The following is a 27,117-nucleotide window of genomic DNA, read 5'->3' on the forward strand; positions in this document are numbered from 1 at the left end:
AATGGTCCCTGGGTGGATGTGCCACCTGCATCCCAAAGTGGTCCCAGGGTGAAGGTGCCACCTACATCCCGGCATGGTCCCAGGGTTGATGTGCCACCTGCATCCCAGCATGGTCCCAGGGTGGATGTGCCACCTGCACCCCAGCGTGGTCCCAGGGTGAAGGTGCCACCTGCATCCCAGAATGGTCCCTGGGTGGATGTGCCACCTGCATCCCAAAGTGATCCCAGGGTGGATGTGCCACCTGCATCCCAAAGTGATCCCAGGGTGGATGTGCCACCTGGACCCCAGCGTGGTCCCTGGGTGGGTGCCCACCCCAGGCAGCACAGGTGGCCGAGCCCGTGGGGATTCACCCCCATCGGTGCTTGAGCCCTGGCTCAGCTCATCCCACTTGTAGGCTGGTGACACTGCCCAGAGCTCTGGGGAACCGGTGGGTGCCCTGGAGCACCAAAACGATGCTGGGCACCCACCCTGAGGGACCTCCCTGCTGCAAACACCTCCGTCTCCACCCTTGTGAGCTGGATCCGGACTCTGCACCCTGCGGCGAGGAAGAGGAGGCCAGGAGCGCGGGTGGCTCCGTAGGGCCCCGTCCCCACCTGCGGAGCGGTGGCAGGGTATGGCCCTCTCTGTGTGCGCCATGGAAATGTGCACATTTCCTAAAAGCAATATGGAACAGCTAAATATACCGCTCACAAATCTGTTTACACTAATAATGGCTGGGAGCCTGCCATCCATATGACTGCGAGGAACCATTGATTCAACATAAATTAACTGAAAATTACTTGCGAGAGGGAGAAACTCACGGCGGTTTATATTTAATTTTTTTTTTTTTTTTTACCCTTGTTTTGTCTTTTTTCCCCCCCTGGGGGAAGGGGAGACACAGAGGCACCTCCCCAGCCACCAGCCACAGCTGCGTGGGGCAGCGGCTCCACTCTCTCCTCGCCCCTCGCCGCAGCGATGGGCACCGGGGTACCCAACAAGACTGGATTTTCCATCCCAGCGCCGGGGCCTGGAGCTGCCACCGGGGCTAAATGAACCTAATATTGACCCATTTTCCTAGAAACAGCGACAGAGACGGAAGGGTCCGAGTCATTTTGGCACGGGCAGATTGCTAACTTTAAATTTTTGGGACAAAAAAAGAAGAGAAAAGCCCCCCCAGAGTTGGCAGCTCCTCACGTATTAGTCGAAATGCTGCAGACTTGGCTCCCGCTCACCTCCGCAGCATAATGTTAAATGGCAGCAAGACAGTATAGCAGGCATTTACATATGGTGCTTATAGACGCCAAACTTATTAACACAATAAAACTGCTGCGAAGGAGCTTTCCTGCCTATTTTTCTCCGGGAGGATGTCGCTGTTGGAAGCACCTGGCCGCCTCGTACGGAAACACCCGGCGGTGCCTTTCGTGCGGCATCCAGGAACGTCAGTGGCTGAGTCAGGTGGGGTCCCCCTCTGCCACCTCCGAAGTGAAGCAGGAGGAAGAGGCAGAGCGTGGTGTGTCCCACCCAGCAGCACCCCCGAGCCCTGCATCCCCTCGAGGCACGGCACTACCCCAGGTAGGACCCAGGTGGGATGGGGTGGCTTCACCCCATGGCTCTAAACCCCACCGCTCCGAGGGGTCCCCAGCTCCCTGTCACAGAATCAGAGAATCACAGACTCGTTTGGGTTAGAAGGAACCTTAAAGACCATCTAGTCCAACCCCCTGCCACGGGCAGGGACACCTTCCACCAGACCAGGTTGCTCCAAGCCCCATCCAACCTGGCCTTGAACACTGCCAGGGAGGGGGCAGCCACAGCTTCTCTGGGCAACCTGGGCCAGGGTCTCACCACCCTCACAGCAAAGAATTTCTTCCTCAGATCTCATCTCAATCTCCCCTCTTTCAGTTTAAAACCGTTCCCCCTCATCCTGTCACTCCATGCCCTTGTAAAAAGCCCCTCTCCAGCTTTCCTGGAGCCCCTTCAGGTACTGGAAGGTGCTAGAAGGTCTCCCCGCAGCCTTCTCTTCTCCAGGCTGAACAGCCCCAGCTCTCTCAGCCTGTCTCCAGAGCAGAGGGGCTCCAGCCCTCTGAGCATCTTCATGGCCTCCTCTGGACTCGCTCCAACAGGCTCCTGTCCTCATAGCCGAGCTCTGGAGACGCTGGGAGGGGACCCTGGCTGATTCAGATATTTATTTTCCCGGGTGCCATATGAAGAGCAGCCCCGGGTGTTTCCACACGAGGCAGCCAGGTGCTTCCAACAGCGATGCTCTCCGCGCGGGGAGGGAGGCAGGAAAGCTCCTTCGCAGCAGTTTTATTGTGCTAATAAGTTTGGCGTCTCTAAGCGCCATATGTAAGCGGCTGATACACCGTCTCGATGCCATTTAACGGCACGTTGGGGAGGTGAGGGGGAGCCAAGTCCAAGATCTTCCCTGATATAACACTGAGAGGTTTTGGGGGGACTCTCCCAGGGGTCCCCGTGGGGTTTTGGGGGGAGTCTCCCAGCACCCGAGTGGGGATGGCCTCTCTCCCCACCATCGCACCTTTCCCCACCCCTGAGATGGTTCCATCGTGCTGGAGATCTTGCTTTCTTCACCTGCTGGGGCAAAACCAGTGCAAGCCCAGGAGGGTCCAACATGGGGGTCACGCTCCGGTGCCATCCGAGGGAGCACCCGAAGCCTCCCCAGGGCTGGAGGAGTAATTTCTTGTGTCAAAATTTCCCCTAGAAAGATATTTTTGCCACAGTGATGACCCTGCCATGGGTGGAAAAGTATATCTAAGGGCTACACCTGATAGCCCTGGAGGGAGGGACGTGGTGGGATGTTAGCTGGAAGACCAGTCTTCAGCCCCAAAACCAGTGGGGAGGGCTGGCTGAACCCACACACCGCAGCTGGGCTCTTCTTCATGCTGCCAGTGGTGTGAACCCCCCAAACCATCCCCAGGAATCACGGTGCTGAAGCACGGAGCTCCTGGCCGTGGCCTCCTGAGGAGGGGTAAAGGCTGGGATCAGGGATGAGGGAGAGATCTGCTCCGGGCTGGGGCACAGCGATGCCACGCGCCCACCGCTGCTGCCACCCCAGGGACCGAGATGACAACTCAAGGTCACTGGTTTGAGTTTGCTCCTGGGGGCTGGGGGGGGCTGGATTGCACCCCTCGCTACGGAGAAGGGCTCAGGGACCCCAGCAGCTCTGTCCCCTGGTGCCATACCTGCTGTCACCCCAGCAGGTCCCCAAGGAGGACCATGTTTCAGTGCTGCTGCCCTCCATGGGCCCCGGCTTGGGCGAGCCAACTCGTTGCCCCACTCGCCCATGGGCAAACAGGAGACATGGAGACCCCAAGGTCAGGCACAAGGTCAGGGGAAAGGTCCCCAAGTGCCCAGCCTCTGCGCATCACTTTCAACTAATGAGTCCCAACGACTTTCCCCAAAGCCGCGGTGCTGTGGGACCACCTCGCCAAGCAGAAATGACCGAAGCGATCTCTGTCCCGGGTGTGGGTGCAGCCTCAGCGCTGGGATGGGCATTGTCACCACCGACCGAGGGTGCCACAGCTTCCTGAAAGGCTTTATGAGGGCTACGGGCACCTGCACAATCATCTCGAGATGATCCTTTCAGGAGCTGGGGCTTTCGATGTCTATAAGGAGCCTGTTTGCTTTGCAAGCGCAATATTCCCTTTCATGACATGTGACTGCAACCACCAAAGCCACAGCTATGTCCACACCAAATGGCCTTCAAGATCTCCCACCTCTGAGTATGCTGGAAGCCCACCAGGACCCATCACACCAGAGACCATCTCTGTGCAGGGTTTCTGAACCAATATAGCAGTCAAGCCACGCTGGAGAGGCGAGGGTGGATGCAGCCCCCATGGGAAAGCCAGCGTGACCATTGAGTGGGTGGGTGAGGACCCAGCAGCATCTTCACTTGCTGGACTGACCTCTTCCAGCCTGTAGCTACATGATCTGGGTGGCTTCCCGTTCCTGGGCTCCATGGTGGGATCCTCTCTCTATATCAGCGTGACTCCATAGACTAAAGCTATCTCCCATCCATCCATGCCAATGTCTGTATCTACCACCATCCCCACCATTCCCATCTCATCTTCATCCATCCATCCATCCATCCATCCATCCATCCATCCATACACCAGTGATGGACCAGTTGACAAAACCATCTTAAAAAAGGGAGACTGAAGGAGACGAGATGAATAACCCTCTGAAGACCACCACATTGTGTAGGGTCAGTTCATTCCCATCCAGCATATCCCTCAACCAAGGGGAATAAAAAAACCTAAAAGCCGAAGGAGCAGGAATGGGGGAGCCGCCCGGGACAGGCAGGTTCTGGACCTCCTTAGCCCCCCAACCCAAAATACAGCCCCATTCCACCCTTCTTCCCTTCGGGGCCACACTTGAAGGATGAGGAGCAGCAATCTGGGCAGGGTGAGGAGCTGTGCCCGTGGCGAAGGAAATGATCCAGCACTTTGAAGTCTGGTCAACTTTTAACATCCCGGTGAGCTGCGCCCGTGGCCACGCTCCGGGGCCCGGGGCCTGATTTTCCACATTCTGCCCTTTGATGCTGGTGGCCGATGTGTTACCGATTAACGAGGCGGAGGGGACGGACTGCACCTGCCGGCAGCGAGCAGGATGCGGCCCCGGCACAGCCTGCTCCTGCCCCGGGGGCTGCGGGGGGAGGTGGGGGTGCAGGCAGGGATTGGGGTGCAGGCAGGGATTGGGGTGCAGGTGAGGATTTGGGTGCAGGTGGGGATTAGGGTGCAGGCAGCGATTAGGGTGCAGGCAGGGATTGGGGTGCAGGTGGGGACTGGGGTGCAGGCAGGGATTAGGGTGCAGGTGAGGATTTGGGTGTAGGCGGGGATTGGGGTGCAGGCAGGGATTAGGGTGCAGGCGGGGATTGGGGTGCAGGCGGGGATTAGGGTGCAGGCAGGGATTAAGGTGCAGGCAGGGATTAGGGTGCAGGCAAGCGAGGAGTGACCAGGGCTGGGGGGATGCAGATGGATGGGGATGGACCCGCTGCCCGTCCCCAAGCATCCCTGGAGCCAACCCTCTGTCCCCAACCCCAAGGCCAGTTTTTGGTGCCTCTCCTGTCCCCCTCTCCCTCTCCTTCGTTCTTCTTTCGTTTGCTCCTTGAAAAATCCTCACTGGTGTATTTCACCAAGCACCAAACCCCCCTCTTTCCCCCACCAGCACCCCCTAAGCCCGGTGCAGCACCCCTCTGCCCACCCTGCCTGCCCACCGCCGCTGCCGGCTGCGTCCCTCCACCGCACTGCCACGCTCCGCGGCTCTTTCGTTAAAAAATAAAATGTTTTTTTCCTCCACTCCCAGCTCCTCCTGGCCGGCAACCCAGCAGGCTGCTCCCGGCCCACCTCCTCCCCGGGGTGCAGGGGCTGAAGTTTTCCTCTTAATCTGAGGCCACCAGGACCCAGAGCAAGGCCCCCACCTGGGGAGGGGTCCGTGTTTTATTCCCATGAGGGATAAAGATCCTGCCTGAATTATCCTGGAGCTGGGAGCAGGCCTGGGGAAAAAGAAATGTCAAGAGAAATTTGGGGTTCTCGCTTCGTTTCAGCGTAGCAGCTTCCCGGCTCCCTCCGGAGCATCCAGGGAGCCTCGCCTGGACCCCGAGCCGGGACTGAAAACCATCGGCAAAAAAAATCAGCTTAAAGGTTTATAATTTTTCAAGAGAGCGATTTATCCCCCAAACCAAAGCAATTCCCCCTAAAAAGCCTCCAGTGGAGACGGGGCGAAGCTGCGGGGGGATCCCCGCGGCGAGCAGCCAGCACCCGACCGGCTTTTTCATCTTTTGCATTTTTTTTTTCCCCCGCAGAAGATGCTCAAAGCCGGCGAGATCCGCACGAAACGAAACGCCGGCCCCGCGCAGCGCTGCGCGGCCGCGGCTCTGCCAGCGCCCGGCCCCGGGGGGGAGCGGCTGCGGGGCAGCGGGGGCCGGGGGTCCGCACCCCGCCCCGCCGACCCCCGGCCCGGGGGGGGAGAAAAACAGCGAGGAAAATAAAAATTAAATTAAATTGAATTAAACGATATTAAATTGATTTAAATTAAATTCCACAAATGGGCCGGAGCCGGGCGCAGCTCCCGCGGCTGAGCCCAGCGCTCTCCCCGCATCCCCCTTCCCTTCCCCATCCCTCCGCGGGTGCGTCCCGCTCCGCACCCGGGTGCCCTCTCCGCCAGCCGCCTGACCCAGCCCCGCTTCTTTATTTCCATTTTTTAATACAAATAGATATTTAAAATATGGATTATTTTTTTTCTCTCTTTTTCAGAAATAAAAATACAAATAAAAGCGCTTCGGCGACGCGTTCGCTCCATTTTTCGGCTTTCATTTCGGGGGGGTTTCAGGTATTTTTTTCTCTCCCTCCCCTTTCCCTTCTTCCCCGCAGCTTCTTGCGGGAGTGACTCCGCGCAAAGCCCGCGGGCGCGCAGCAGCAGCGCTCGCCGCTCCGCGGGGGGAAAGGATCCGCGGGTGCCCGCTCGGAGTATTTCAATGCAGCCAAGTGGAAAATAGACTTTCAACCCCCTTTGTGCGGGAGGGGAGGGTTGGCCCCCGCCTCCGCGGGCCAACCAAACTCCGAGCAGAGCCAAACTGCGGAGTGAACTCGGGACCGGCCCGCGCAGGGGTTGCGCGCCCCGCGCAACCCCCCCCCCGCGCTGGGGAAAAAACACCTAAAATCGCCGGTTATTGTTGGTTTTTGTTACATTTTTTTTTCTTTATTCCCAGCGCAGGATCGGCCCCGTGGGAAGAGCGAGTTTTTGGCCGGGGGGAAGGTGCTGCCTTTGGAGGCGGGGGGTCCGCGGAGGGGAGCGGAGCTTGTGCGGGAGGCGGGGAGGCGCGGGGGTGGGTTTCACCTCCCCTCCCTCCCTCCCTCCCTCCCGGCCGGCAGCTCCCCGAGCCGCGGAGTTACAAACCGCCGTTGCGGAGATATTTTTTTATTTAAGAAGCGAAAAAAAAAAGGAGGGGGAGAGAAAAAAAAGAGAAAAAAGGATTTTTTTTTTTTTAAAAAAGACATTTTATTTATTTTTTTAATTTTTTATTTAAAGAAGAAGGGAAAAACAACCCCGCAGCCGGAGCCCCTCTCCCACAACTTCGTGGGAGCGGCTCCAGTCCAGTTTTTCGGGCGCTCTCTGCCTCCCCCTGCCCCTGCCTGTCCTGCCTCCCCCCTGCCCGCCTCCCCCTGCCCGCCCGGCCCCGGCCGCGGCCCCGGCGCCGGCCCCGGCCCGAGCAGGTGCGGCCGCCCCCTCCCCCGGGCCCCGCCAGGTACCGGCCGTATTTGTAGCGGCTGCCCGGGGCTCGCGGGTGCGTGGGCGCCCGCGGGTGGGCGGCGGGGCGGGTGTGTGTGTGTGTGCGCTGCCCGGGGGGAGGTTTCTTGCACACACACACACACGCGTGTACACACCGGGAGGAACGGCCCCGCTCCGGCCCCCCCACCCCCCCAACCCCTCCCGGCTCACACCATGTTCCAGCCGTCTGCGAAGCGCTGCTTCACCATCGAGTCTCTGGTGGGCAAAGACACCCACCTCGGCCCCGAGGAGCCCCCGCGCCCCGCCGCCCTCGCCTACCCCGGCCCCGCCGCCGACGCCGCCGCCGCCGCCGCCTTCTCCCCCGGTTTCCAGGGCGCCGCCGCCGCCGGCCGGGCCCTCTACGGCAGCACCGAGCTCGTCTTCCCCGAGGCCGTGGGGCACCCGGCGCTGCCCGTCGGGCCCCATCAGTTGGGGGGTTCGGCCCTGCCTCACCCCCACTCCTTCTTCGGGCCGCAACACCGCGACCCGCTCAACTTCTACCCCTGGGTGCTGCGGAACCGCTTCTTCGGGCACCGCTTCCAAGGTGAGCTGCGGGCATCGCCAACCGGCTCCCGGGGCGCGGAGGGGGCGCGGAGGGGGCGCGGAGCGAGGATCGCCGGCTGCCCTGCCCGGCACCGGGCCCCGTTAACCGGGGAGGCCGGGGGAAACCCGGAGGCAAAACCTGTTGCTGCGGTGCCTGCGCGCACGGCCGGTGCTCCGGGCACACCGGTACCGAGTGCGTTTACACGTCGGTGCTGAGTGCATTTACACACCGGTGCTCAGCGCATTTGCACACTCCGGTGCTCGGTGCATTTACACCCCGGTGCCTTTGCACACCCGGTACCGGTGCGCTCCCGCAGCCCTGGAGCCGGCGTGCGGCTGCCGCGCGGCCCCGCTGCCGGTGCCGGTGCCGGTGCCCGGGCAGAGCGGGGGGTCCGGGGCAGCCCCGCGGCAGCTCCGCCGCGGCCGGAGCGGGGTCCCGGCCGGGCACTGCGGGGCTCCCGGGGACGGCACCGGCGCTGCCGCCTCCCTGCGCGGCCCCGCGGCTGGCGGAGCCGGAGTTTGGGTTCCTCCTTCTCGGGAACGAAAGGAAAGATTGCGGGGGATCTCGGCGGCACAGGGAGATTTTGTTTGATTTTATAGCTTTTTTTTCCCTATTTTCCTTCTTTCTTTATCTTTCGTTCTTTCCTTTTCTTTCTTTCCTTTTCTTTCTTTCCTTTTCTTTCTTTCCTTTTCTTTCTTTCCTTTTTCTTTCTTTTTCTCCTTCTTTCTTTCTTTCCTTCTTTTTCTTTCTTTCTCTTCTTTTTCTGACTCTCTGTCTCTCTTTTCTTTATTTTTCTTTTCTCTCTCTCCTTTTCTGTCTCTCCCTTTCTTATTTTCCTCTTTCTTTTCCTTTCTCTGCCTGTGTCCTGCCCCTTTTTCCTTTCCTTTCCTTTCCTTTCCTTTCCTTTCCTTTCCTTTCCTTTCCTTTCCTTTCCTTTCCTTTCCTTTCCTTTCCTTTCCTTTCCTTTCCTTTCCTTTCCTTTCCTTTCCTTTCCTTTCCTTTCCTTTCCTTTCCTTTCCTTTCCTTTCCCTTTTATCCCCAGCCCCTCGCTGTCCCCGCTGTCCCCTCCGCGATGTCCCGGGGGGTCCCGGGGGCCGGAGGAGCCCAGATTAGGGTTATCTGCTCGGCACCAACCCCTCGCCCGGCTCCGGGCTCCGGCGGCTCCGCCGGGGGCTGCGGCCGCTGCCGGCGGCGCCCGGGGGCACCGGCCCACGGGGACACGGCTCCGGCCCGGCCCCCACCGGCCCCGGTCCCATCCCGGCCCCGGCCCGGCCCGGGAGAGGCTCCGGGGGGCTCCCCGCTCCGGCTTGGAGCCGGCTGCCTGCCCGTCCCCCTGCCTCTGCCCTTCCCTCCGATGCCTTCTTGCCGTCCTGCTTGTCTTTTATATCTTTATTTATTTTTCTTTTTTTTTCCTTCTTTCGTTTCTTTCTGCCTTTTCTTTCTCTCTTTTCTTCCTTTCTTTCATTCTTCCCTTATTTCCTTCTTTCTTTCTTTTATTTTTTCTCTTGCTCTCTCTTTCACTCTTTCTTGTTATTTTTTTTATTTTTCTTTCTTTCATTTCTATCTTTCCTTCTTTCTTTTCTTTCTTTCTTTCCTTCTTTCTTTCTTTCCTTCTTTCTTTCTTTCCTTCTTTCCTTTCTTTCTTTCATTTCTTTCTTTTCTTTCTTTCTTTTCTTTCTTTCTTTTCTTTCTTTCTTTTCTTTCTTTCTTTTCTTTCTTTCTTTTCTTTCTTTCTTTCTTTCTTTTTCTTCCTTGCTTTCCCGTTTTCCTTCTCTCTTTCACTCTTTCTTTTCCTTTTTGTCTTTCTTTCTTTCTTTCTTTCTTTTCTTTCTCACTTCTCGCTTTCTGTATCATTTTTCCTGTCACTTTCTTAGGTTGCCTCTTTCTTTCTCTTTTTTAATCTTCTTTTTCTCTCTGTTTTTTTCTCTGCCTCCCCACTTCTCCCTCTCTTTCTTTCTCTCTCCTTTCCCTTCCCCTCCCATTGCCCCCATGTCCAGCCCCACCACGGCACCGAGGGCAGCCGGGGAGCGAGCACGGCCACGGCACCGCGGTGCTTGGGGGGGACAAATGGTGCAACCTCAGTGCAGGGAAAGCACCCAGGGCCCCCCAATGTCCCCTTGTCTCTCCTCCCCGTGTCCCAGGGCAAGTGTCCCCAGCATCCCCCTGTGGTCCCACAGCTGGGGGGTGCTGGCGCGGGACCCTGACTCCGCTCTGTCCGCAGGGAGCGAGGTGTCCCAGGAGAGCCTGCTCCTCCACGGCCCCTTCGCCCGCAAACCCAAGCGCATCCGCACGGCCTTCTCGCCCTCGCAGCTCCTGCGCCTCGAGCGGGCCTTCGAGAAGAACCACTACGTGGTGGGCGCCGAGCGCAAGCAGCTGGCCAGCAGCCTCAGCCTCTCCGAGACCCAGGTACCTGCCCACCCACCCCACAGCCCCCAGTCCATCCGTCTGTCCGTCCGTCCGCCGGCGGGAGCAGCGTCGGGCAGCGGGGACGGGCTGGGGCTGCGCTTTGCAAAATCCCAGCTGGGTTTGGCCAGGGAAGCGTGGCCGGACCGTGCGGGTTCGCGTGGGCTCAGGGGGGGTTTGGGTTTGGTTTTGCCGCAGCGTTTGATCCTTATGGTGGTCCCTGGCAGGGCGTGAGGCTGGGAACGGAGATCTCGCGTTTTGCCACGCTCCAGAGCGGTTTCCTGGTGTTATTTCTTGCTTGTTGGGATGTTTTCCCCGAGAGGAATATATGGTTTTAAAAATCCAGCTAAAAAAGCAGCAGCAGCGTTAAATCCTGCAAACGGGCCCCGCAGTCGTGCCGCTTCGGTGCTGTGCACAAACCCCGCGGTGCCCCGAAGTCAGGACGGGCGCAGAGACGGGCGCCTGCCCAAGGGCATTTATTTCAGCTGCAACTTTGGGATTTTTTTTTTAGAAAAGGTATTTCACAGGTGTTGAGAAATGATGAAGGGATGAAGGGAAACAGAAAAGCGTGTGGTTTTGGGGGAAAACAGGGGAGCTGGGGCTGAGCATCTCTGTGCGTGCCCAAGCCCGGTGTCCCCGTGAGCAGATATTCCCAAAAGCTCTGGGCATGGGCACGCTATTTCCCATCGTATTCAGCAACTGAGTCGATGGATAAAGTTTTCTCCAAAATCTGGCCAGGTAATTTGGCCTATATTCTGAATTAATTTAATTTTTATCCTTTAATACAATTGGAAAATAAAGCTGGAGCCGTGGGTGCTCCCGGTACCAGCCCGCCTCGTCCTTGCCTGGGCTCTGCCAAGCAAAACCCCATCGCTGCGAGAGGGAAGGTACCGGGAGGGAAATGTCACTGTCATGGGGACAGTGGGAAACCGCAGGTGAAGGTATCAGGGAGGATGGACCGAGCCCCCAAAACCCAGAAGCCGTTTGTGTGCTGATGCGGGTGCTGCCCCGACCTCCCCAGCCCTGCGGCTCGCAGTAGCTGGCACCCAGCTCGGGTCCTTTCCTTGCTGCTTCTGTCACCTCTCCGGGCTGAAAATGATGTATAAAGGGAAAAAAAAAAAAAAACAACAAAACCACAAAAAAACCCCAAAGGTCAAAGAACAACCAGCAACTTGTCCGGGCAGAAAGGGCGGCTGCGGGATGCCCGAGGGGGAGCTCAGCGAGTCCGTCGGATTTTGCATCATCGCCCCGAGCCTCAGTGCAATAATGCAATTTATTGGGGCAAAAGCAGCCTGTCCGGGGGGGCATTTAGAAATGGAAAGAGGCAATATAGATAATTATTTTTTTAATGCACCACAACGTATTTTATTGTCGGGTATTTCTGTATTTTTGGAAAGCTGCTGCAGCCGCTTCATTCATCACTGGCGGGCAGGGAGCGGGTGCGGGTCACGGCGAGGGGTTTTTGGGGGCACTGGGGCTGGCTCTTGTGGGGGAAAGAGCTTCAGGCTGGGGACTTAGGTGGCCGTGAGTGCCAGCAAAGCGTCCCCGGAGGCGGGGGCCTGCGGGGCGACAGGGAAGGCTTTTTCCCTTTCAGCTTTGGGGCTTTAGAAAAATAATCTTTATTAAAAATATGCTTTTAATTACCCCGATGTGCAGAGGGATGTGATACGGGGTGGGCATCAAAGTACCGGGATCGGCGGGGTGGGAGAGACAGACAGAGCGGTGACTGTGCCAAAAGCAGGCAGTATTATTATTATTATTATTAATATTAGTATTATTATTATTAATCCAGTGATGAATCCTACGTGCACCCGTGGAAAACCAGCCCTGTCCTCAGTGACACGCAGCCCCGGTGTGACGCTGGGTGACACAGGCGTGTTTTCACCCCAGCCCCGCGTCCAACCCCCCAACTTTGGGTCTTTTATTATTTTCGGGTGGGTTTAGCGGCTCTGGGAAGGGGCTGCCCGGTATGGCTGGGCCTGGCCTTATTTCCCAGCTGCTCTTGCCCCTGGAAAAGGGAGCTTTGCCCTTTGGGCTGTGCCCGCTCCTGGGCGAGCAACACCTGGAGCAGCCCAGGGGGAAGGTGAAAAGGGTACCTGCAGCATCAGGAAATGCCTCGGGATATGGGGTGGGGAAGGGTGGCGGTGCTTAACCCCTTCCCATCCTTTCTCCTACCAAGGGGCTGTGTTAGTCTGGGCTAAGACGGGCCCGTGTAACAACAACCAAAAATAAAAAGGGAATGGGAGAAAATCCCACAGCGGCGCAGGGTCCCAAAGCAAACGCAGGTGGGGTGAGGCTGGAGTAGGCGCAGGGAGGGCTCTGCGGGGTGGCCTGTGCCCGAGGAGGCGTCCGTGGGGTGCGTGTGTGAAGGGGTGATGTGGGGGGGGACACACAGTGTGGGAGCTGGATGGGATAAGGAGCTGGGGGTCAGCGTGCCGCGGGGGTGGGATGCCTGTGCCGGGGAGGAGGTGGGGTACCACGCTGTGGTCACACTGCTGTGCCCATCACCCGTGGCGTCAGGTCGCTTCACCACCCGAGGGGAGCGACCTGGGCTGGGAAATAACTTCCCAGGACTTAATTTTGCATGTCGCAGTCTGGCTCTCCAGGCAGAGCCTTTCCATCCCTGGCAGCACGTGATGCCAACCCCACTCGGGGTCTCAAAGCTGCCCCCCCCCCCCACAAAGCAAAGGCCTCAGCCTGGCTCCTGCCAGCGGGAGGTTTGGGGTGGTTATAGAGGCACCATACACCCCAGTATCCCCTCCCAGTGCCGTGTGTTCAGCAGCAGCCCCGGTGGGTCGGTGCCAGCCGGGCATCGCTTGGGCAGGAGCGGTAATAATTAACCGAGCGAATGCCTGGGAGTCACAGGAGGAGAAAGATGCACGTCCCAGATACAGCCGGAGAGTGGCTGCACCCCTGGCAGTGGTCCCCTGCTGAGGACTGTCCCCAAATCAAGCTCTTAAAAGTTTTGGGGTGTTTCTAGAAGAAAAATCTGGGCTGGGACTGCAGGCACAGGCGAGGGTGCAGCGAGGGGAGCGCTGCTGCCCTTCGAGGTGGTGGCACATTCGGGTGACAGCATGGCACAAGTGTCTGGCCCCAGGTGATGGTGGGGCTGGTCCCTCTCGGTCACCCCCAGACCCATCCCCATGCCCTCAACCTTCGGCAGGGTTTGGGTCGCAGGGTTTGGGTCACAGGGCAGCCACACACGGAGCCACTGGATTTTAATTGTCCCCAGCTTGGTGATGGCAACGTCACCTTTCAGCAGAGCGTGATGTCTCGGTGGGCGCCGTGTCCCGCAGGGTGCTGGATGGGTGGTAGCACATCGTGGGTGCAGGCAAAGCTGTGGGTGGGAGCTGTGTAGAGGCAGGACGGGGATGCAGGAGCCGTCCAGGGACCATCCCCATCCCGCAGCAGGAGTGTGGGGACAGTGGTGACCCTGGAGGGCAGGGCCAGTCCCGGGGAGCGGCGGGGCAGGGACCCTGGGAGCATCACACCGGTGGGATGCGCAACCACCCGGCGTGACAAGGGTTAATGCGGCGAGGGGCTGGGAAGGGATAAACCCCCCTGAGCTTGGTGGGGGGGGTTAAAGCAATTACTCCTGGAGTCGGGATGAGGCATCGGAGGGGGCAGCTTATCCCAGTGCTGCCCACTGCGACGTTCTCACACTTCTCTCATTGTGGCTTCTGGCCTGAGATGGTACCGGAGGGGTTGGGGAGCCCGATCAGCCTGGAAACATCCCCATTCCTGCTCCAAACCAGTCGGGAAGCGCAGGGGAACCTCTCCCCGGTACCCCGGTGCGTGTCTCCGAGCTGAACCCAGCCGGGCAGGAAAGGTTTTACGTGCGGGAGCCGCTTCCCACCCGCCCCTGATCTCCACAGAGCCTCGCTCAAGCATCTTAATTGCTTTATGCCTTAGTTTCCCCTTCTATAATTTAGGGATAAGGCAACTTCCCCGCTCCCAGAGGGCTGAGAGCTTTAATTAAAGTTTGCAAAGTGCTTTGCAGCGGTTGAATGAAAGGCGCCAGCTCCGTATTGTTCCCGAAATGCCCCAAAGCAAGGAAAGCAAATGGCTGGAGTCCACGGAGGGGGGTTATGATATATCCCGGTGCCATAAAGCGGCTCTTGCGACGGACCAAGGCTGCCTTGAAGCCAAGGGCTCGCACGGCGCTGGCTGCGTGGCACCCTGCAGGGCTCCCCGGGGACGCAGCGGGGTGGGACGCTGGCCTTCGCCTGGCTGCGAGGGGCTCCTGGGCAGAGACAAGCTGAAGGAGAGGGACAGGGGGTGATGGTGCTGGGGGATGAGGTGAGGCAGCAGCTGGCGGAGGGGCTGCGGGCACCACGCCACCGGCAAGTGGGGAAAAGCTTCGGCCTGGGCTGGGCTGGGCTGGCAGCGGCGGCCGAGCAGTGGCACCGGGTGTGCTCGGGCCAGGCGGCACCGCACCGCTGCCGGCAGCGTCCTGCATCCCGCCTGCAGCATCCCAGATGCCATCTGCAGCATCCCGCATCCCAGTCCGCAGCATCCCGCATCCCACCCGCAGCATCCTGCACCACTGCCAGCAGCATCCCCCATCCCGCCTGCAGCATCCCGCACCGCTGCTGGCAGCATCCCATATCCCCAGGTGCAGCATCCCATATCCCCAGGTGCAGCATCCCACACTGCTGCCCCTGGCACCCCGCATCCCTCGCTGCAGCATCCCGCATCCCTCGCTGCAGCACCCCGCATCCCCGGCTGCACGGCACCCTGCATCACCAGCTACATGGATGCTTTCAGCATCCCAAACCGAGCGCCGTGCCCGTGCTGCCGTGCCCAGCCCCGCCACACGCCGTGGTCCCAGCGCTGGCATCGAGGGTGTGCGGGGTCCGAGCAGGGTGCCTGGGGCTTCGGGCAGGCGAGGAGGGCGTTATCTCCAGGGATGGGACCCCGCTGCCTCTGCGGGCTCCTGGGCCACCATCATGGTGGAAAGGGTTTCCTGAAACCTAAATGTGGTAAATTAATTACCTATAATTGTAATTATAATCTATAATTAGCTACTTGGGTATATACAGTCCAGCCCAAGCCTAATGATGCCACCCTGGCCCTGGGACACAGGTCCTTGCTGGAGGTGGCCTGGGGATGGCTCTGTGTGCCATCCCATGTGGTCACTGTGCTCATGGCACCCTGACACCAGTGACCAAGTGAAACGGGGCCGGGTTTACCTGCTGGCACCGTGCTGTGCCAATTGGGGGAGCAGCCCAGACACTAGGGTGATGGGCACCGGGTTGTGGTGCTGTAAGGAGGGTCCCGTGTTCCTGCTGGCCCCACGTCTGAGGTGTCATTGAGTGTCCTTCACCCATCTTGGGTTTCTCCAAGGCCGGGATGTGCAGCAAAGCAGCGCTGGAGGTGGCACCAACCCGCTGTGTTTGTCCCCCCTGGACAGAAGGGAAACTGAGGCAGGGCAGGGTGGCTGTGGGACACTCCTGGAGGTACGGGGACTTCTTTTTTGATGGTCTCTGAGGAAAACTGAGCTTGCTGCCTGGTTGCAGCACCACCCCTCGCCGGGGCCAGCTGTGCTGGGGCCAACTGTGCTGGGACCCCCCCGAGCGCCCATCTCTCCCTCTCCCCCAGGTGAAAGTGTGGTTCCAGAACAGGAGGACGAAATACAAACGGCAGAAGCTGGAGGAGGAAGGACCCGACTCGGACCAGAAGAAGAAAGGTTCCCACCACATCAACCGATGGCGCCTCGCCACCAAGCAGTCGAGCGGAGAAGACATCGACGTCACCTCCAACGACTAAGGCAGGGACAGGCTCCTGGTGCAGCCACCATGGAGAGGAACCCGGGGGAGGAAGGGGGGACACAGGCGGCGTCACCAAACGAACTCTAGGGACGTCGCCGCCGCCGCCACCCGCCGTCTTTCCTCCGGGGCGCCCGGCCCGAGCGGGGACCCGCACCCCGTCCCCCCGCCGCCGCGGCGTCCCTCGGAGGTGCTTTTCGGGGTGCTCCCGCCACCGAGCCGAGGAGGAAGAGGAGGCTGCCGGGGCGCCCGCGGCCCTGGGGACGTGGCCGCGCATCCTCCTCCGCGCTGGAAGCCGTCCGTCAGCCATGAGATCAAATAAAACCGTCCTACCTAGAAGCTCAATGTACCCAACCCCCTTTTTTTCATTTCCATTTTTATTTTTCACATTTTCCCCCCCCGCTCCCTCCTTTTCTCCGTCGTTATTTTTTTTTTTTACACAGTTTTATTTTAATTTATTCTTTTATTTTTGTGCCTGTGTGCGTGCGTTCCCTGTCGTAGGTAGTCAGCAGCTGTAGCGTGTGTTACTGCGTGGTAATAAAAAGCAAAATGCGCTGGAAATGTGTCTGCTGCCTCGGTGGTGGGACAAGGGGACCATCCCCCTCTCCCATGGGGACTGTCCCCCTCTCCCATGGGGACGCCGGTGTCCTTCTTGCGGGGGGATGACTGGGGAGGGATGGGTCCCATGGGAGGGATGGGTCCCACGGGAGCAATGGAGCCAGGAGAGCCTGGTGGCCCCACCGTGGTGGGCGCTGGGGGGATGAGGACGGGGGTGTCCCTCGGGGGTCCCCACCGCCGGGGTGGCCGCAGGTATGAGAGGCATGCGGTAGGGCCAGCAGCTTCACACCTGCACCAGGGATTGAATGTCGGGGAGAGGCTCCCACCAGCTCTGCTTCCCCCCGGGAATATCCCCCTGCCCCGGGGAGACCCCCGAGGCACGGGGTGCCAGGGGCGGGCAAAGGACCCCCCCCCTCCGTTCCCCGGGCACTCCTGGGAGCAAGGGTGGACTTGGGCAGGGGGGCTCGGGCAGCGAAGGGCGGGCGTCCTGCCAATGTCTCGCTGGAGTTTGGGGAAAGAGTACTTATAATAATTTTATATATATAAAATATATATATAAAAAATATATTTTTATATATATATAAAAAAATTATATATATAAAAATATATTAAAAATCTATACATGAAATATAATAATTATATATAAGCTATAAGATATACATATACACACTTATACATGCACACAATATATACACACATATGTGTATAGTGTATATATATATATATATTGTATTTTATAATGTATATTATATATAATTATATCACAGAATAGTTTGGGTTGGAAGAGACCTTTAAAGGTCATCTAGTCCAACCCCCATATAATATATATTACATATAATATGTAATTATATATTTTATTATATATATTTACATAGTATATATTTTGTTATATATAATAGATTTGTAATTAAATATAATAGATTTGTAATCATATATAATATATTTGTAATTATATATTATATTATATTATATTATATTATATTATATATTACATAATATATTATATATTATGCATTATATATTATATAATGTACAATATATTATGTAATCTAAATTATATATATTATATATTACATGTTATAGAATAATAGAATCGTTTGGGTTGGGAAGGACCTTTAAGATCATCGAGTCCAACCGCTAACCCAGCACTGCCAAGGCCACCACTAACCCATGTCTCTCAGCACCCCATCTACACGGCTTTTAAATCCCTCCAGGGATGGGGACTCCACCATCTCCCTGGCAATATATAATATTATATATAATATATATATATATTATATATTATATTATATATTATATATTCACACACAGAGATATACCATAATTCCTGCTGTTGGGATATCCCCCTCCCCACACCCTGTCCACCCCTGGCAGCCTCCCCCCTGCCCAACCAGCCCCTAAGAACCGCGTCTGTTTTAGACGAGACCTTTAAATCCCAGCACGAACCGGCCACGCGGAGGTCGGACCACACCATCAAGTCTTCAAACTCTTTTATTCCCAACAGATCCGAGTGTTACACAAAGTGTCGCGGTCGATAAGTCTTATTGAGAAGGTTAAAAAGAGGGTGCGCGCCGCAGGGGGCCGGCGCAGGGACCGCTGGAAGACGTGCCAGGTGCTGGTGGGCAACCACCCTCCCCACCGCATCCCATGGGATTTGCCGTCATAAGGTGTGTTCAGATTGGGTGCTGCAGAAGGGGCAGCTGAGGATGTTGGGTGCAAAATAAGTCATAAAAAAAGGGAAAATAAAAGCCAAAAGTGGACATTTGCTAAAGCAACCCAGGGCTGGGGGCATCAACCACCACCAGGAACCCTTCAAGCCTCCACCACAGAATCACAGAATCACAGAATCAATCAGGTTGGAAGAGCCCTCTGGGATCATCGAGTCCAACCGTTGCCCTGACACCACCATGGCAACTAGACCATGGCACTAAGTGCCATGTCCAGGCTTTTCTTAAACACCTCCAGAGATGGTGACTCCACCACCTCCCTGGGCAGCCCCTTCCAATGGCTAATGACCCTTGCTGAGAAGAAATGCTTCCTAATGTCCAACCTGAACCTCCCCTGGCGAAGCTTGAGGCTGTGTCCTCTTGTCCCACGCGGCTGAAGGGCATCCCAGGCTCCGGATCTCCATCACAGCCTTTCAGGAGGAGCCAACCGAAGCTGGGGGGGACACACACCTACATCTCTCAGCTACGTGGCATCGGTATAACCCTGAGATCTACCAGCATCACTTGTCCCAGGGTGGCCAGGTCCAGCATGGGCCGGGTTACCCCGTGTCCCAGCGATGGCAGCAAACAGATTGACCTGCTGCCTGCCCTGCTGGGAGCTGGGCATCAGGCCACACGCAGGGATGTGGAGCAGAAAAATGAGCAACAAGCAAAAATGGAAGGAGCTGAGCTGTGCCCAAGCTTCGGGGTGGGTTCAGGACACGGGTGACACAACCCTGGGATTGTCCCCTGGTTGTCCCCTGGCCGGCTTGGGGAGCAGCCAACAGACACATCTTCCAGGAGGGACTCAAAACTTCTCGCTGGCACCTTTGGCTGCAACCTGGTCCTCATTATTTCTTAATTAACGTATCCAAGAAATCAATTAACTGCACCATTTCTAATTAAATGCTACAGGAGATGATCATCTCCTTATTATTATCTGCTGAGGTGAACAACTTGATGTGTGCGGTGGGGTTTTGCGCTCTCCATTCCTTCCACTTCCCCAATTACAGGAAATCAGAAATGCAAATGGTCGGGTTGTTCCCGCAGACCGAAGGCTCCTTTTTGTACATTAGGAAAGTCGAGGAGATTAATTAGCTATTAAGTGAATGTGCATAATGTTATCATTAGCTGCTGTGTGTAGTCTCTTCTGGCACGATTTGCTGTCCTAATAAACAGTACTACTGTGCGACCGCCTTCCCACCTCCTCGCTTTTCATTTCTAACGCCGTAGGAAGAGTTGAGCACGGTATTTTGGGACTCGTTGATGGTCCCACCATGGATGGCAGCAACCACGCCGAGCCCAAGGGAGCCCAACCTTGAGCTGCCTGTGAGTGGAACGGTCTTTTGAGATCCATAAGGGTCAGATTTGTATCTCCTGAGCCATTCTGCTGCTTTTAAATAAAAATGCATCTCAACACCCCTGTGTTGGGATGGTGGTGGCTTGAAAGCTGAACTGCATCAGCTGGCTTCAGTGGCCCAGAGTGGGTACACCGTGGTGTCATCTTCCCCAAGAGTTTGGGACGATGGGGCCACCATGGTGTCGTCTTCCCCAAGAGTTTGGGACCATGGGGCCACCATGGTGTCATCTTCCCCAAGAGTTTGGGACCATGGGGCCACCAAAATGTGCTCCTCACACCCGCACCTCATCCTGCTCGCCATCAAGTCAGGGGACAGCAAGGGGAAGGGCAGCAGAGATGGGTCTGCACCATCCTGACTGCGCAGAGGAAGGGGATGCACATGGGTTTGGGAGATGCAGGGTCAAGTCCTCAGGTCTCCAACCTCATGGGTATTGCTGATGTAACTTCGACCTTGCAAGACAAAACCTGCAGATGCTTTCAGAAGAGGTTAGAAAAGGGCACCAAACCCCAGGAGGTGGTGGCTCTCCCTTCCCAGCTCCAAGCAGGAACATCTTCCCAGGGCTTTGGGTGGAGGGTACAACATTTTGAATTGTATTGGAACAAAATTTGAGAGCAAATGTTGTCGCCAACCTGCCAGAGCCTGTGATCGGCTCTTAGAGATAAACACGGGCGAACGCCTGACTCAGGACCCCGGGATGTATTTATTTCTCAGCACAAACTCTGCCGAGTTGACTGAGACCCATTGGCATGACACATGAAGCGAAACAAGTTTGACGGGGTTTGTATGGGAAGACGATAAATCCAGACTCATTTAGACCGTTTGATTGTCACTTGTTCGACTGTGCAGCTGCTTTTGAGCCGAGCCATCATCTTGCCACGCGGCTCCTCTGACATCCCTCAAGCTGGTCCTCACCCGCTCGAGCAGGATCAGGCCCTCGTGATTCACAGAATCACAGAATCAACCAGGTTGGAAGAGCCCTCTGGGATCATTGAGTCCAACCATTGCCCTGACACCACCATGGCAACTAGACCATGGCACTAAGTGCCATGTCCAGGCTTTTCTTAAACAGGGGCTTAATAAACCTTCAGTCCATTCTCCTCCAAACCGATGCAGCTCTTACTGAGCATCACTGGGTTAACGTGATGAGTATCCCCCGCTAATTAAACTCTGCAGGTGATGTGTGTGAAGGGAAAGCGTCCGTAGTTGCTTCCCATCGTGGAGAAAACTGGGAATCGGTTCTTTCCCGAGGCAAAACTTGCTCGATTCGTGCTTTTCCTCAGATCTCTCCTAAAGAAATACAGCAAGCAAAGCCCTCACTCCCTTCCTCCACTGCAAATTCCTTGCTCCAGGCAGCCAGAGCTCACGGCCACTGAAACCTTTGACCAGTGATCACGATGCAAAACCAAATCACCACCTCCCTCCTTGCTCCACCTCACCAAAACCACCAAAAATAAAAGCCTGGGATGAACAAGCTTTGCAGCAGAATGCTTCAGGCAGCGACAAAACCCACCGGCGAAGGGGAAATGATCCACCCAGACAGACACCGGAGCCAGGAGGCTTCTCCCTGTCAACACAAGAGGCTGTTTCTGTCTCAGCCTCTCATTTCCATTCAGGAGGAGGAAGGCAGCAAGTTGTGCCTCCATGCAACGCGATGCAGCTTGGCTCCTAACTTCTGCGGGCTCAGCGGAGCTGTAAACTGAAGTTTTAGGCTCAGACTAGCTTTCTCCCTGCTGCATGCACACGTGGGTGTGTGTGCAAGGGGGAACCTGTACCCCCAGCACCCGACAGCGGTCCTCGCCTCCTCCGACCCCCTGCAGCCGTAGGATGCTCATGAAAATGTCCATAGGACAGGTGCCACCTCCCTGCGGCCTCTCCAGATCCCACGCGGAGCAGATGGGGTGGCCTTGCTTCCTCCAGAACATACATTCATCTCATCTAGTGCATTCGACTGGGTCAGACTCAGCTGTCCCTCACCCTGGTGTAAATCCAGAACAACTCCATAAGTGCAACGGGACCCACTCTGCGTCTCCACCAGTGTCAGGGGCCAGGAGCTGGCCCATCAACAGCAGCAACGGAGAGCCTGGATCTGGCCTCTCCTCCCCTGCACGCTGGTGTGTAAATACAGAAAATGGATTTGTTTTGTGCAACTATGTGTGATTTACACCAGTGCGGGGACAGAATCAGTCTTCCTGAGCTGGCCTGACCGCTGTGTGACTCCAGTTCCTACTGGTCTGCCTCCAGTGGGGAGCGAGAGCAGCCAATGGTGGAGGAGCACATGGTGGGGCTCAGGCCTCCTGATTTCAAGCATTGCAATAAATCCTTTGAATACATTCTGTGTCAGTGGCGATTTGGTTTCCCCTGCTCCCCCCACCCTCCCCAAAACCCCCAACAAATTGGCATTTGAAGGATGACAGCCTGTGCGTTCGGCCATGCCCATCACCACCACGGCTCCATCCCTACAGTGATCCCAGAGGCAGATCTCGCTGTCAGCACGGTCTTCTGCTGGTGACCATGTTCAAAATCTGCATTAACTCCTCTGGTCTTCAGGGAGCCACTCGGGGTTTACTCTTGGGTACAAGATAACAGAAAGCCAAATTATGGCCCCAAACACATGTGAGGGCAGGATTTGGTGCAGTCCTGGGGGGACCTGCTCCACCTCACTTTAAGCACCCTGAAGTGGAGCAGTTTAAGAGACAGACAGCCAGCCATCTCCAGAGGGCAGTTCACCCCTCGGACGTTGCAGTCTCACGAAGCCATCGGCTTGGCACAGCTGCCAGGTGAAGCCGTCCTGCCCACTGGTTTCTGCTTTGGGTCCTCCTCTGCACCAGCACCAGACTTTGGGCAGTGTTGGCTTTGCTGGCTGAAAGTGTTGGCAAAATAGAGTAGAGAAGAGAAGAAGAAGGAGAAGAAGAAGAAGGAGGAGGAGAAGAAGGAGGAGGAGAAGAAGAAAAGAGGAGAAGAGAAGGAAGAGAGAAGAGGAGAGGGGAGGGGAGGGGAGGGGAGGGGAGGGGAGGAGAGGAGAGGAGAGGAGAGGAGAGGAGAGGAGAGGAGAGGAGAGGAGAGGAGAGGAGAGGAGAGGAGAGGAGAGGAGAGGAGAGGAGAGGAGAGGAGAGGAGAGGAGAGAAGAGGAGAGAGGAGGAGAGGAGAGGAGAGAGGAGGAGAGGAGAGGAGAGGAGAGGAGAGGAGAGGAGAGGAGAGGAGAGGAGAGGAGAGGAGAGGAGAGGAGAGGAGAGGAGAGGAGAGGAGATTAGAAAGAAGAGAGAAGTTCCAGTTGGAAGGGACCTACAACGATCATCTAGTCCAACTGCCTGACCACTTCAGGGCTGACCAAAAGTTAAAGCATAGTATGTCCTCAGACAACTAGCTTAGCAAAGCGTGGCTTAGCCAATTAGCTTGGATTAACAACCTTACTTTTAGAGGGTCTCTGTTAGGTGGGACAAACCCCATCCTTTGTGTCTGTGCAAAGGAAAAGAGTGGATCGAGCACATTTTTGCTATAAGATCCCTTCCCATTCAACGCATGGACCTGTTGGCTTTCCAGTACCTTGAACCTCAGGCAAAAGCCCTTGCAGATACGCCTGGTGGTAGGCTCCTGCGACATGAAGTCGTGCAAGTGCAATGAGTGGCAGGATGCCACCAGGACCATCTGCAGAAGAAGGAGGAATGGATAGAGGGCGCACAGGCTATGACCTTCGCTGTGCTAACGGAGCGTTGCACGTTGAACCATGGAAGGCTGCTTTTGTGCATGACCACTGGGGCAGGATCAGCATGAAATCAACACAGGACACTTACCAAACACCCAATCAAGCGCTTCTCGTTCATGCACCCGTTGATCTCTACAGAATTATTTTTGTGCAGCATCAGTATGGAGATTTAATTCGCATCGCAAACAAAATTTGCTCGGTGAGGCCTACTTCATGTCGTTAGGTATAACCACGTAAACACGCCGTTAAACACCCCTCCATGCAGTACTGGTAAGTTCTGAGATTATTCTTTAGCTAGCTCTCTAAAGTGTTTGAATGCAAGTTTTTTTGTTGCTGCTCTTGTTGCTAATTTAAAACTTTTAATATTAATCTTTCTGACTGGTGTGAGGTGTCAGTTCTCTGCAAGTGTTAATTCACCCCCAGTTCGCCGGGAGCAGGAATACATTAGTATCACTGGGCTCTATTATTTGTCTTCTCTTGTTGTTGTTTTCTTTTTCCCAGTCGGGATCTCAAGTTTCCCCCTTTCCCTCTCCAAATCTTCTGGGCTGAGATGGTCCACTTCCACTTACAATCCTTTATTGTAGACCACAGTCTTACTGGTGGTGGCCATTGCGATTTCGGGCTCCAGCCGAGATGTCTCAATCTGTGAAATCAAAGACAGGCAAGATCAGAATCGGTATCGTGGTGTTGTGCTGCAGCAGGAGCTCAATAGATCAATACATTAATGTGGAGAAGAATAATATGTGAATAATACAACATCACTCATGCCTTTTCCGTGTCATTTTGATTTGCTCAAGTCTCAAAACATCCCTGTTCGGGCTGACTTATGACACACAACGACGCACGCTCTCTGCTTTGCCATATTCAACGAATTACAGAGTGTCTCTGAGAATCAAACGGATCCCACCCATCGTTTTCATAGAATCACAGAATCGTTTGGGTTGGAAAGGACCTTTAGGATCATCGAGTCCAACAGTTAACCCAGCCCAGCCCACCACTAACCCATGTCCCTCAGCACCACATCTACACGGCTTTTAAATCCCCCCAGGGGTGGGGACTCCACCACTGCCCTGGGCAGCCTGTGCCAGCACTTGACAACCCTTTTGGTGAAGAAATTGTCCCTGATCTCCAATCTAAACCTCCCCTGACACAACTTGAGGCCGTTTCCTCTCATCTTATCACTTGTTACCTGGGAGAAGAGACCAACGCCCACCTTGCTACACTCTCCTTTCCAGTAGTTGTAGACAGCTGGTCTACAACTGGCAAAGGAGGTCTCCCCTCAGCCTCCTTTTCTCCAGACTTTCCAGGAGACATCCCTTCCTTTTCCTGCAGCCACGCTCTCCTCGCATGGTGCTCTAAGGAACCCAGTCCCCAAAGCCGCCGTTTGCACCCACAGGGACCCAGCAAAGCCACGGGCTGCTGGTGACACGAGGGGACAGCACACCCTCACTGGGCTCCTGGAGCTAAAATCTGCCTACCCCTTTCTCTCTCTCCATAAAATCTCCAGCCCTTTCCTCATTTTTTCCTTTCACTGGCTTCACACAAAGCTTTCCCTTGCTCTGAAATCACTCCAAACCTCTGCATCCCTGGGAGGGATCCATGGTGCTCCCAGTTGCCGCGGCAAGCGAAGACTCCACTCCCAACCGGGACAGGGCACCTTGCAAGACGAGACTTTTCGAAATCCTATACATTGAATCGATGCTGTTGCTGACACAATGCTAGGAACCCACGTTAAAATCGAAATGCTTTTGAAAATGTTTAACCTAGTTAGACAAATTAGCAAAAATTTGTGCAAAACAATTTAGGTATTTAAAATATTCAATGTTTTTAAAAACTGGAAAAACTGTTCTTAGCTTTCAGCTGCAAAAACCCAACAAAATATAACATCAAAGCAATCTTAACATGAGGTGCAACATAACCCTTCAGCAAAGCTGTTAAACAGCTACTGAAGCATCATGGGAAATAGCACTTCATTTATTCAAATGCACATATGTCAGGTTTTTGCACCATATGTCATTGCAAGCTATTTACAGTAATAATTAAATCTTAATCAACGTTTAACCTCTGTAAAATGTTTGAAGGGATCTAATCACCCTTCAGACTGCACTAATGAAGGAGAAATATATAAACATAAAAAGAAAATGATGCATAGATAGCACACCAGAAAGAACAGTAATTGCAAAATTGTATTTCTTTTAAATATAATCAGCAAATTATGTAAAGTAAGCCAACGAGTATTTTAAGTGAAGACATCTTGGGTGTCAGAGGTGTGATCAGCTAATTTTGTACTGCTATCCATAACAGATGTAGCATATTTTCTTTTAGTGCCATTATTAGCAACTTCACCATTTCTTTCTGTGCTGAAACACCAAGTGAAGCATTGTGCCGGGGAGAGGACCCAGCAAAGGTGCAGGAGAGGCGATTCTCACGTAGACCGGCGCTGACGGGATCCATTTTGAGGGAGGATTAACTCCGATCTGCCTGGCTCTGACGCAGCTTTTCTTCCTATTGTTTTCTTGTTTTTCTTCCAAAGACAGAAAGAAAAGCTCCGAGGCATCGGGGCTGGGTGGTTTCACCCATTGGTATGAAAACATCAAGGTGGGAAGTGCTTTAAAATGACCTGGAGCTGGGCGGTCCAACCCTGACCATTCATGCTGGTGTCAGTAGGGCTTGGGGACATGGGGCAGCTCGGATAGAGCAAAACTCAACCTACTACTGGGACGTCTCCACAACAAGCTAATGGAGAGCCACCAACACTCCCTTCCTTTCCAATGGGGGCTGGAGAGGTGGGAGCTCCAATAAAAGCCTTCACAGAATCACAGAATCAACCAGGTTGGAAGAGCCCTCTGGGATCATCGAGTCCAACCATTGCCCTGACACCACCATGGCAACTAGAACATGGCACTAAGTGCCATGTCCAGGCTTTTCTTAAACACATCCAGAGATGGTGACTCCACCACCTCCCTGGGAAGCCCCTTCCAATGGCTAATGACCCTTGCTGAGAAGAAATGCTTCCTAATGTCCAACCTGAACCTCCCCTGGTGAAGCTTGAGGCTGTGTCCTCTTGTCCTATCGCTAGTTGCCTGGGAGAAGAGGCCGACTCCAACTTCACTACAACCTCCCTTCAGGTAGCTGTAGACTGCACTAAGGTCACCTCTGAGCCTCCTCTTCTCCTTGGTGGACCCCAGATTAGTGGTCTGAAAGCAAGACCTATGGGAACCATTGAGGACTTGGATGTGCTGAGTCTAGAAGAGAGAAGTTCAAGGGTGGCATAGTGGTATTTGCGTGTGCAAGAGGCTACGGCACAGAAGAAAGGAGTAATGTTTTGTTCCTGCTCTCTTGGGACACAATTCAAAAAGCATTGAGTAAGATCCAAGCTGAGCAGCAGGAAGAGTATCCTAGTGGGAAGGAGCAAAGTATTGCAACCAAATGCTTGGGGAAGGTGTGGTGTCTCTGTGGTGGGAAGTTTTCAGCACAAATTAGATGAAACCCACCAAGAACAGTTTAAGCAGAATTGAGCTTGTCTTGGTGCAAGGAGACAGCTGAGAGAACTGCTTGTAGGTCTTTTCAGCTTCCTTACCATGGGTCCAGGAGGTCTTTCCCTGCATGACTGAGCTCTTCATTCATGGCAAGGCTGTACACAAGGCTGTTCGATAGGATGGCTTTAGGAGGGACAGGACTGAGGTGTGATAGTTCAGAGACAGATTATGGTGCCTGGGCAGAAGGACAAGAGAATGAATGCCTAATGCAAGATGGACACTTGGTCAGGGACTCCTTTGAAGATCTTGAAAGAAGATACAATTGGTCACAG

General features: G+C 55.2%; 2 protein-coding genes across 2 annotated transcripts in view; one reads left to right on the forward strand and one right to left on the reverse strand.

Moving 5' to 3' along the window:
- The first annotated feature begins 7,437 nt into the window (after positions 1-7,437).
- Positions 7,438-15,979, forward strand: EMX1 (empty spiracles homeobox 1). The gene is made up of 3 exons (XM_068404071.1): positions 7,438-7,807; positions 10,029-10,213; positions 15,812-15,979. Exons 1-3 carry the CDS (start codon positions 7,438-7,440, stop codon positions 15,977-15,979), a joined length of 723 nt encoding a protein of 240 aa, XP_068260172.1.
- Positions 15,980-23,446: 7,467 nt separating this feature from the next.
- SFXN5 (sideroflexin 5) overlaps positions 23,447-27,117 on the reverse strand; it is a 114,254-nt gene continuing 110,583 nt past the window's right edge. Inside the window, 1 exon segment of the mRNA XM_068402913.1 lies at positions 23,447-23,949. Within this exon segment, the coding sequence (XP_068259014.1) occupies positions 23,872-23,949 (78 nt within the window). The 3' untranslated portion in view covers positions 23,447-23,871.

Source organism: Nyctibius grandis, chromosome 6 (genome assembly GCF_013368605.1).
Source record: "Nyctibius grandis isolate bNycGra1 chromosome 6, bNycGra1.pri, whole genome shotgun sequence".
Taxonomy (NCBI): Eukaryota; Metazoa; Chordata; class Aves; order Nyctibiiformes; family Nyctibiidae; genus Nyctibius; species Nyctibius grandis.